The 12093-nt window shown below is 39.7% G+C and overlaps 1 protein-coding gene across 2 annotated transcripts in view; it reads left to right on the top strand.

Moving 5' to 3' along the window:
- Nucleotides 1-1360: 1360 nt before the first annotated feature.
- LOC107141791 (cytochrome P450 4X1) overlaps nt 1361-12093 on the top strand; it is a 28297-nt gene continuing 17564 nt past the window's right edge. For both annotated transcript variants that reach the window (XM_048815434.1, XM_015485030.2), the window contains exons 1-4: nt 1361-1953; nt 6204-6345; nt 8353-8397; nt 9994-10121. In XM_048815434.1, the coding sequence (XP_048671391.1) occupies nt 1777-1953; nt 6204-6345; nt 8353-8397; nt 9994-10121 (492 nt within the window). In that variant the 5' untranslated portion in view covers nt 1361-1776. The remainder of the gene's footprint in view (nt 1954-6203; nt 6346-8352; nt 8398-9993; nt 10122-12093) is intronic.

Below are 12093 nucleotides of genomic sequence, written 5' to 3'. Positions count from 1 at the left end.
AAAGAAGGCTGAGAGGAGGGACAGAAACTGGGGCCTGTAAAATCCTTGTTCACCATCTAATAGGAAATAAATTCTAAAAACTCACACTTTGTAATTACAGTCTTCTCTCAGTATTCATGGGGGATTGGTTCCAGGACCAACTCCCCCGGAAGGATACCAAAATTTACAGGTGTTCAAGTCTCTGGCATAGTATTTGCATATAACCTAACCACGTCCTCCTGAATATTTTGAATGATCTCTAGGGCACTTGTAATGCCTAATACAATGTAAATGCTATGTATATAATTGTTGTACTGCTTAGGGAATAATGACAAGAGAAAAAGTCTGTACATGTTCAGTACTGATGCAATTTTTTAAAAATATTTTCAATCCACAGAGGATTTACTGTACATATATTATATCATATATTTGACATGTATCAGCAGACTCTTGCTTGTAGAAACTGGTTTCAGCATTGGTTACAGCTGCAGTTGGACCCTGAATAATTCTGCACCCATCAGCTCATAGCTTAGGATCCAGGTACAAAGGACAGAAAAACAGAAGCACTGTGACAGCAAAGATGGTATTTTACTCACTGCTTTATCTCCAGCTTTGAGAACACTGATTCATGTGTTATAAGTGATCGATATTTGTTGAATGAATAGGCTTTCAACAAACTATGTTTAAAACCCTTGATCCACAAGATTTGGGCTTTAATTAGAATAAGATAAATTCCATGCATGTATAATTTTATCAAAATGGACTCTAATGTCTTCTCTAACTAAAACTTAAAATATAAAAATTCCACATAAAAAAGAATGAAGAGAACACAAGACATTCTCTAGAGTACTGAGAAGGGGTGAGAATATCTGGTAGTTGGTTAAAGCATTCTAAAAGTCATTGACTGTTTCTTTAATTATTGTACAACAAGCCACATTCTATGAAGGGCTGACTGTATTTAACAGTTTACTATTTTCTGTGCTCTTGAGGTTGTTTCTTGCATCCAGGGCTGGCAACTTCATGGACTGCGACCTGAACAGTACCCAGGACCCTAAACTTTGAAGGGCATTTGCTTGGTTTAAAGTTTTTCTGTTATCTGAAAATTAACAAAACTTTGATCCTACGTTTATTTTGAACTGAGAGCCATAAATTATGTGGTAAGCCCTGATTATATCTGAATGGTGGAAATACTATATGATGATGTATTGTTTTGTGTCTCTTTCCAATTCAGGATTCAGTGCCCTCATATCCACAGTATGAAACATTGTAGACGCTGGTACTAGTCACAAATCGGCGTGAGAAGCAATTGTAAAACATTCATCAGCACACTCTCTATAAGCCCACATGACATACATAAAATCATCATACACCTCCCTTCCCCCACTCCAGCGCCTGTAGCTTTAGATAGGATTCCAGAGTGGGAAGGAAGGTCTTTTTGCATAGCAGCTTATTATTTATTGATGACAAATAGAAAAAAACAATTAGCTCAGCCTAGGCGTTATTTCAAAATCTAAATTCGGATCTTCCATGACTGAAATACTACACCGCAGAACAGTGAAAGAAATTCGCCTAAAGCAAGATGCGCATCAGTGGATAAAGGGTTAGGAATCAAGAACGCGCTCCTGCCTCCTCTCCCCGGCCTGAACCGCCCCTCCCACCGCCCTCTCTCCTTCCCCGGGAAATGCAGGGCTGAGAGGCGACAGCCTGAGTGATGCTCGCCAGCTCTGGGCTGGTGAAAGCGCACGACCTCCCTCCCGGTCCCTGGAGCCTGCTAGTGAGCCTGGCGTGCGCAGAGCGATGGAGGCCTCCTGGCTGGAAACGCGATGGGCGCGGCCTTTATACCTGGCGTTCGTGTTCTGCCTGGCCCTGGGACTCCTGCAGACCATCAAACTCTACCTACGAAGGCAGCGACTGCTGCGGGACCTCCGCCCCTTCCCGGCGCCTCCCACCCACTGGTTCTACGGGCACCAGAAGGTAGTTGGAAGGGAAGGGGTCTTAGGTGGGTGCCAGAGACAGCCTGCGGATGGCGAGGCGTCTGCTGCTTTTCCTATCTCCAGACCCTCGGTCCTGCACGGAGCCCCCAGCTCAGCCTGTGACTCTCAGCACCTTTTCAGCAGCCCCACAGGGAAAGGTCATTAGAGAAGAAACAGTGGGGGATCGGGAGGGAGCTATTGAAAAAGCGAGGGGTAACCGCCAATTGCTTCACCCATCTCTTCCATGTATATAGGTACTACATTGTAAAATGCCTTCCACATATATTGTTTAAAATAGTATGTTATTATAAACAATACTTATTAATTGCATAAAATGTGCAACATTAAACACAATTGTTGGCACCCTTTAGTCCATTCTAACCAAAGAAAATTAACTTTCTTTTCCTAAGATTCTTGTGAAGCAGGGAGCTATCCCAGCCAACCTCTCAAGAAATATGATTGATTGAAATTTATCAAATAAAGAGGGAGACTGTTGCTTTTGGGTCTCTCCTGTTCTCTAAATCTGCTCCCAGTCCTGATTTTCTTTTTTTTAATTCAACCAATTTTGAGTGGCATTTGTGTGATAGATACTAGAATTACAAAAAACAAAATGGGCCCCTACCTTCAAGGGGCCCAAGTCAGGTACAGACTTAGGCCACCAAAAGAAGTGAAAATACAAAGTAGAAAGTGCTTCAATGGAGGCTCATAGAGTCTTGGAGAATTCCTAGGAGAGGAAAGAATGTCTGTGAAGGACTGTGCAGAATCTTAAAAGGACGGGTGGGGCATGTAGGTTTTCATCTTCTAATGTCTTATTCAGTTTCTTTCTTTGGTGTTCTATATTATTTTGGTTGTGTGAATCCTATCTACTGCTGATCTAAATGGTCCAGGCTGATTTTGACCCTTTTCTACTACAGCTCCCTCCCCTATAGTATGGCTAACTTCCTCAGTTTCCCATGTGCTTAGATTTTCAATATCTGTTATGCTTTTTATGGAAATAGCTTTAATAGGGCTATCACACACATCTCAGTATTTTCAAATATTAAAATATACCAAGTAATCTATCAGGCCAGATGCTTTTCTGGAGGCATTTCTCCCACAGCCCTCTCCTCCCGCTCCAATCCAGTTAGGCCTGGTACGTAGCTGTTGTTCCAGGACCTCCTATTGATGCTGTCCTGTGTCACATCTCATGTCTCCTGGTCAGTATGGCTTCTTTTGTTTCCTATTTATTTCATCATTTTTATGGTTTGATTCTTGGGAATGAGTGAAAGATTTTTTTTTTGAGCTGTTAAATGGCTATAAACATTCTAATTTCAAACATGAATGGAATTAAGTTTGGCTAGGTATAGAATTCTTTAGAAATTATTTACTCTCAAGGCTGGCATTGTGGCTCAGTGGCAGAGCACATGCCTAGCATGTGTGAGGCACTGGGTTCTATCCACAGACCACATAAAAGTAAAATAAAGGCATTGTGTCTATCTACAACTTAAAAAAAAAAAGAAATTGGTTATTCCCAAGCCAGGGGAGGTGGCTCATACCTGTAATCCCAGCAGCTGCAGAGGATGAGGCAGAAGGATCATGAGTTCAAAGCCAACCTTAGCAACTTAGCAAGGTCCTAAGCAATCAACAAGACCCTGTCTCTAAATAAAATATAGAAAAGGGCTGGGGATGTGGCTTAGCCCCCTGGGTTCAATCCTTGGTACCAGAAGAAAAAAAGAAAAAAATTGTTTATTCTCAGAATTTTGAAGGCATTATTTCATTGTCTCTATCTTTCAAGATGACTATTGAAAATGCTGATAATTTTCTGATTATTTTGTTTCAGGTTTTAATGTATATGTTTAAGGTTAATAAAATGATGTTTTAATATATTTATCTTGATAGGCATAAGAATAGTAAGGAGATTAATATAGTCAAACAAATTAGCATTTCCATCATCTCATATAGTCACCTTCTCTCTTTTTCTTCCTCTTCTATCCCCTCCCAACTCCTTTTTCTTTTCCTTTAGTTTTTTATTACTGCATTATAATCATATGTAATAGTGGGATTCATTTTTTTAAATAGAGAGAGAGAGAACTTTAATATTTATTTATTTATTTTAGTTTTCGGTGGACACAACATCTTTGTTTGTATGTGGTGCTGAGGATCGAACCCGGGCCGCACGCATGCCAGGCGAGCGAGATACCGCTTGAGCCACATCCCCAGCCCAATAGTGGGATTCATAGTGTTATATTTATACATGCACAAAATTTGATCAATTTCATTCCACAGTACCTCCCTCTTCCTGATCCTTTTCTTCTACCCTAAGGGTCTTCCTCCTATTTTTATAAGATTTCCTCTCCACTCCAACCCCGCCCCTCCCCACCTTTTTTTTTCCTCTCTCTCTAGCTTCCACATGTGAGAAAAAAAAAAAATATGGCCCTTGACTTCCTGAGTATGGCTTATTTTACTTCACATAATGTTTTCTAGTTCCTTCTTATAAGTGATATGATTTTATCTTACCTCATGGCTGAGTAACTCCATGTGTATCTATATCATGTTCTTTATTCACTTGTCCATTGATGGACACTAAGGCTGCTTCCCTAACTTGGCTGTTGTGAATTGCAATGCTATAAACGTAAATATGCAATTGTTGGTAGGACTGAAAATTAATACAACCACGCTGAAAAGCAGTATGGAGACCCCTCAAAAAACTAGGAAAGGAACCCAGCTATCCCAATTCTTAGTATTTATCCAAAAGAACTAAAATCAGCATACTATATGATACAGCCACATAAATGTTTATAGCTACACAGTTCACAATAGCCAAATTATGGAACCTGACCAGATGCTGTCAATAGACGAATGGATTAAAAAAATGTGATACACACACATACACACACGTTTTACTCAGCCATAAAAAAGAATGAAATCATGGCATTTGCCAGTAAATATATAGAACTAGAGAACATCATGCTAAGTGAAATAAGCCAGATTCAGAAAAATCAAAGGTCAAATGTTTTCTTTCACATAGGGAAGTTAGAACACAATAAGGGGAAAAAAGGAAGGATCAGCTATCATAAGGATATGGGGAAGATCAGTGGAGAAGAAGAAGGAAATTGAGATGGAGGGAGGAAGGACTGGAAAGGAGAAGAAAAGCAGAATAAACTTAACAAAGTCATGCTCTGTGCATGTATAAATATACCACAGTGAATTTCAAGTATAGTATGTATAGTATTTATAGAAAGTATATATATATATATATAAAGTATATATATATTATATATAGTATATATAAATAGTATATATATAGTATATATAAATTATATAGAAAGCAAACAATCAAAAATAAATAAACAAGCAAAGGAAGATTAGTAAAGGAAGGAAAATAGAGAAAGGGAGGATGGAAGGGAAAGTGGGGGAAATAAGGATTGAAATGGAATAAATCAAATATCATGCTTGTATGATTTTGTCAAAATGAACACAACTACTATGTATAACTATAATGCTAAAAAATAGTATACATATATATGGTATATATATATGCACTTATTTCTTTACATATATATATATGGCATATATATGCACTTCTTTCTATGCATAGCTATAGTATGCTACTTTAATTATTTTGGATAAATATCAAGCAGTGAAATAGCTGGGCCATATGGTGGTTCTATTTCTAGTCTTTTGACTAGAAATAAATTATTATGGAGCCTCCATAATAATTTCCTTAGTGGACATATTAATTTACAATCCCACCAACAAAATGTAAGTGTTCTTTTTTGCCACTTCCTCACCAGCAATTATTATTATTGGTATTCTTGATGATTGCAGTTCTAATGGAAGTGAGATGGAATTACAATAAAGTTTTGATTTGTATTTCCCTGATGGCTAAAGATGTCAAGCATTTTTTCTGATATTTCTTGTCCATTGTTATTTCTGATTTTTGAGGAATATGTTTCATTCATTTGTCTATCTACTAATTGGGTTACTTGGTTTTTTACAGGAGGTGTTAGTTTTTTTTGAATTCTTTATATATTCTAGATATTTATCCCCCGTCAGAAGAGTAACTGACAAAGATTTTCTCCCATTCTGTAGTTTCTCTCTTGACACACTTATTTCTTCTTTTCAGTTTGATGCCATAACATTTGTTAGTCCTTGGTATTATTTCCTGAGTTTTGCAGTCCTGTTAAGGAAGTTATTGAGACAGGACAAGTCCAGCCAGTTCTCTAATTTCCTTTACTTTATTTTTTCTTTTTCTTCTTTTCTTCCCTGCAGTTTCTTCAGGAAGATAAAATGGAGAAGCTTGAGGAGACTGTTGAAAAGTATCCTTGTGCCTTCCCTTGTTGGGTTGGGCCCTTTCAGGCATTTTTCTTTATCTATGACCCAGACTATGCAAAGACATTTCTGAGCAGAACAGGTAAGACAAGAGGCAAATCCTCCTAGGAGTGAGATGGACATGACCCACAAGCAGGAACTGAGGCAGAGATTAGTACTGGGTCTTTAAAAAAAAAACAAAAAACGAGGGGTTTTATTCATGAGGGAAAACTGTGGTTAGGACACAAGCCAGCAGGTGGTCACAGCCTCATAATACTGAGTGTCCACCTGCAGGGTGGGGGGAAGCACGAAGGGAATACACCCAGAAACCCCATTCCACTCCTAGAGACCCAGACACACTCCCAAGTGACTCAAATGACAGGTGGGGACAGCAATTAGATGGAATAGTGGCCAGAATGAGGACCTGTGAGACCTGTGGAATGTGGAAGGTACAGAACCCCTATCCATTCAGAAATCTCTTGGACCCCATTTGTCTTCGTCTTCAAGGATGTCTTGAAGGTCATGTGCAAGTGTCTTCAAGGCAGCTTCTAGTTGCTTGCCATATACCCGAGGCCCCAGCCATGGGGCTCCCCAGGAAAGGCTGCTGCTGGGACACTCTCCTGGGTACTCTCTGGAAGGTTCCCACAGGCCTGGCCCTGAATGGAGAAGCTTCTGGGGCTTCTTGGGCTGGGGAAGTGGGCGTCTTTGGCAGATGGGCATGTACAAGACAAGCCAGACCAGGGGGGGCTTGCCCAGGTTGGGCTTGCCCAGGTTGAGTGTGCCCAGCATGAACACGAGGGCTGCGAGGGCCGGTAGGGGTGGAATTCAAAGCGGTGACAGCCTGGTTCCCAGTACCAGTATGAACACTGCTGCATCCTAAACCAGTTCTTCATGTGTTGCTCCTCTAGGCCGAGGTGGGAGGCCAGGGGCACCAGGGCACCCAGGGATGGAAAGGGGTCCTTCAGGAAGTGTGCTTCTAGCTCCTCCTTCTGCTGCTTGCTGGGGATCAAAATAGGCCAATCCAGGGCCTATGGGCCCAGTATACTGCGAAGGCTTTGGATATTAGCCATGACAGTGGAGGCTCCATTCAGAGGAAAGGGAGTACTGGGTCTTTATGATACCCTGGAGCAAGTGTGGAGAGGGGACAGGACTCTGACCAAGTGAACTCCTTATGTCCTTCTCAGTCCCTAGTCTAGTTCCCAACTCCAGAGTCCTTTAAAGCTGAGCTGTCATTACCAGACTGGCCTTTGCCCCTCTCATTTTTGTGACTTCCCTTTCATCAATACTCCCGACTCCCATCTGTCCAGAACATAAGCCTCCAGGGGAAATCAGAAGTATCCCCGCCCCTGTAGGCTCAATACATAATTCTGGATGTATATCTTTCCAATACCAGCCCAACCTCTTGATTATGATCCAGTTTTTTTTTAACCTTTATGTATGTTACTCAACTATGTTCTTTTGGGGGCCATGAATCAGTTGCCTCCTCTACCCACCCCTTTTCAAGGCCTCCACCGTGAATTATGCATAGCACAGAACTAACATGGCCAGTGTTTGCTCTGTCAACTTTGCAAAACAAGTGTCTCATATTCTAACTGTTCTTCATATTCCTCATCCTTAGTAAAACCTTATAAAAGAAAAGAGCCTTTCCCTGAAAGTCTCCAGGTTTCCCATCCCCCTCCTCTGATTTGTCTCAAGTTCAACTCTTAAGAAACTCCATGTCAGAGTCACAAGAGCAACAGGAGGCTTTCGTATCTCACTCTATGGTGACTGCTGGTGTGTCTCATATTTAATATACCTTTCACAAAGGATATATGTTGTGCTACTCCTGTTCTGGAAATGTGGCAATCCTCTGGCAACCACTGTTTCTGTTGGTGGAAGAGAAAATGAGGGAAGAATCTGGGTTTGGGTATCTGTGTGTCTCTCCCCGGACTTGCTGTTCTCTGGTACTGAACCAAGACCTGTGTTTCCCCCACCTCCCAGGGCTCTCATTTGCTCCCTGTTTGTGGTGAACACGAGCAAATGATAAAAAAAAAAAAAAACCTTCACTGACTGGTAATGAGTGCTCCCTCTAATGCTGTCTTTTGTTTGTTTCCTCTGCTTGACTCTGCAGACCCCAAGTCCCAGTACCCATACAGGTTCATGACTCCGTGTCTTGGTATGTATGTGCCAACTTGTAACCTGCTTTCCCACTAAGTCCCCTTTGCATGGTAGAGCATTTCAGAGACTCAAATCTGACCTCAAAAGTATCAAGAGTGAGGTTGATATATACTGGGAGTTATCTAGGGGAAGGTCACAGGGGAGCTTGAAGGTCAACTCAGAACTTCCTGGAAAGCCTTCTCATCCATTTCTCTCCTCAAAGTCCCATTTTCAAGGCATCATAGGGATGAAACTGTCTCCTCAATTTCTTTTTTGTTTTAATAGAGACATCACATTTTTATTGTTTGTTTTAGCCAACATTCATTGACTATGTGCATTCCAAGAACTGTTTTAAGCACTTTATATTAATAAAGCTTTTTTTTAATCCATGACATTGCCAATATGAATGAAGCAACTGAAAATGATATAATATATTCCAAACAAGACATAAATTTAAACTAAATCAGAATATCTATATTTTGTTTTTGTGTATCTAACCTACATTACCTTCTCGTTCCTTAAAATTGTAGCTTCACCATTCCTACTCTGAGAGACTCCTTTGGTCTCTCTTGTTTCCTTGGATTTTTTTTTTCTTTCTTTTTTTTTTTTTTTTTTTTTTTTTGTAGTTCTCTTATTTTCATATGCAAATCAATGAATTTTATTCTGAAGTACAGTTTGGCAATATTCTATGAGCAGATAAATTAAGCTCTTTAGTCATATAATCAATGTGTGTGCTAGACCAGGAAAGAATTAAATGAAAGAATCTAGGCTTTGGATCCAGATCCCCTTAGATTTGAATCCTGCCCCCCATACCAGTAGACTAATTGAATGTGATTTTAAGGAAGTGATTTAATCTCTCTATGCCTTAGTTTCCTCATCTTTGAAAATGAGGATAAGAATCACTGTTATAGCTGTTATGAGACAAATTAATGTGTATTTCTAGCACTTTATGTAATGCCCAACATTGTACCAGAGCCAGACTATGCATCATGAGCCTGGCATATTTTAAGCACTCAATGAATAGTGTCATTCAGACTTTCAGGTCCTTTTAAAAATAAATCCTTAATGAACACTCTGGCAATAGATTATGGTGAGGTATTAGCCTTGATAAGTGTTTACATGTGTGTCATTCATAGACCAGGGGGTATCTGGAAATACAGTTCCTAGTGAATTTGTATTTCACTCTTTTATGAATTGGTTTACAGTGGAGAGGAGATGGATATGTGTTGTGTTTCTACTGTGAGCTAGGGCAGGACTAGGTTTTGTATCTTATTATACATCTCCATAGAATCTGCATGACACAGTAAGATTGGTATTTATTATCAAAATTTATTATTGAAAAAAAATAAGCCTCAGAAAGTTTAATCAACTTCCTCAATTACTACATAGTGATTTTAGTATTACCACTCTCATTTCATCAGACTTTGAAACTTATCAGACTTTGAAACTCAGGATGTTAAATTCATCCATCCCAGATATAAGCAACAAAACTCGCTACCATCTTAACCTATGAGCCCTTCTTTGATATTATACTATTTCACTCCATGCTATTCTTTATCTTTCCTTTTTCTCTGATCTAATAAGTGGCATGGATTTATGTCTTTTATTTCTCAAGGAAAAGGACTCTTGAATCTAGATGGGCCCAAGTGGTTCCAGCATCGTCGACTACTGACTCCTGGATTCCATTGTGATATCCTGAAAACATATGTCGATATGATGGCCCATTCTGTGAATACGATGTTGGTAAGTAGGGTGGGGAAGTGAAGCTCTGTTGCATTGCAAGGGGCTTCTAACTGGAACTGTATTAGGCATGCATTTCATGGATAGTGAAAATCAAAAGTCAATTTCTGAAATTAATCCATGTATAAGTACCCACTGAAAAATAGATGTTTGTGTAAGCTTTTGCTGTTTTCTTTGGGTGATTAAAATAATAATGAAAAGATCTAGTCTTCTGACTTGGTGAATTGCTATAGAATCTCAGAATATATATATATATATATATATTGATATTGATATTGATATTGATATTCATGCAGTAAGTGCTGTAGGTGACAAGTAAGAAAGCCAAGACCAGCTATGGCAGCTTCTGATTCCAGAGAGACTAAAATTTACCATGAAATATAAATTAGATGTGTGTATATGTAGATAATATGATTGAGAGAGTTCTAGATGGAGCTGGTCAGCATGAACAAAGGTTTGTAGGTTGGAATGGATTTGTATGAGGGCCATAAAGAACTAAGCAGAGGATTAAATGTCTTCATTGAAATCCGGATATGAAGTTCCCCTTGTAGATAGTGAAGGATCACTATGAGGTGACCTACACCCCAAAGGAGAAGGAGGTCTTTGCAGAGGAGCATTCCTGGGATCGTTTCTGATTTATAGTTAGCTGTGCCCAAGCTCTACTTTTAAAAAGCTTTTAATTTTTAAATTGTATTTCTTTTAATTGGATGAATAATTCATTAATACAGTTTCATCGTAAATACTTCAAATACCAAAAAGCCAAATTCCCTTCACCATCATCTCCAAAATCATTTCTGTTCCCAAGGAATCACTGTTTCCAGATCCTCTACTGGCTTCTCAGCCAAGTTCACAGAATCCCATTTAACCCCTGCCTGGATAGTGGTGAAGTCATTGGTGAGGCCTTGAGGCAAAGACCCAAAGACTACCAGGTGCAGAGTTAGAGAGGGAAGAGGGCACCCTCTTCCAATTCTGGTGCTGCTCAGCGACCAACACAATTTCAACCTCCATTTCTAGGAGCTATTTCTACCTTTCCTGTTTCTCAGTCCATTTCCATGAGTTCCTCTCATACTTCCTCCCCCTGCAGAACAGTTCCAGAGTGCACTGAACTTCAAAGACTGCTCTTGCTCTCATCTCTTCTTGTAACATTTGTGCTCATTGTGCACACTGTATACATGTGTTGAAATATCACATTGAGCCCCATTAATAGATTCAACTAATGGAAATTAATTAAAATATTTTTTAAAGTAGCTAATTCAGATGCAAGCTACCTGACTAAACAATTGACACTTTGGTATAAGGTTTTCAAACTCTACCTTTTATTCAGACTCCTAGTCCTTGGGAACTAGCTTAGCACTTGTAGATGCTCAACAAATGCAGGTTGACTTGAGCTTAAACATTTCCATTTATTTGCATTTTTACACAAAGAATATTTATATTGACAATTACATTTACAACTGGGGACTCTGTGCCAGTTTGGGAAAGTCAGGCAAAGCATTTCAAGCCGTGTGAATAGGTCTCTTTGTGGGGGGAATTCAGGTGGGCACGGGTTGCACCTGGCTGGGAGCCAGCTCCCTGCAACTATTCCACTGCCCAGCTTCTCTCTAGCCCAGTTTCTGAATATAAAATGTTTTTGAAAATGTTGCAAGTATCTTTTAAGTACCGTTACTGTGGCTGAGAGTAGTGGCAGGGTGTCTAGCAAGTTGGGGACTGAAAGTGAAGGAAGGAAACCCTTTGTACTTATGGGGCCTGCACTAGCAATGCATATTCTACAGAACTCTGATCTATGTGGAAATAGTAACACTTGAAGGACCATTTACCAGATATGCAATTTATTACATGTTTTTTATCACTCAGCTAGATGCATATTTTTCTTCTTCAAGCCCAAAATAAGCACATGGCTCATTTGCTTTCTTAACTTTGGTTCCTGAGGGGTCAAAATTGTGTCTCTTATGTTATAAGGGCAAGGTCAGGGAGG

Source organism: Marmota marmota, unplaced genomic scaffold (assembly GCF_001458135.2).
Source record: "Marmota marmota marmota unplaced genomic scaffold, marMar, whole genome shotgun sequence".
Taxonomy (NCBI): domain Eukaryota; kingdom Metazoa; phylum Chordata; class Mammalia; order Rodentia; family Sciuridae; genus Marmota; species Marmota marmota.
The sequence above is the reverse complement of the archived record's forward strand: the minus strand, read 5'-3'. Positions and strand labels throughout refer to the sequence as shown.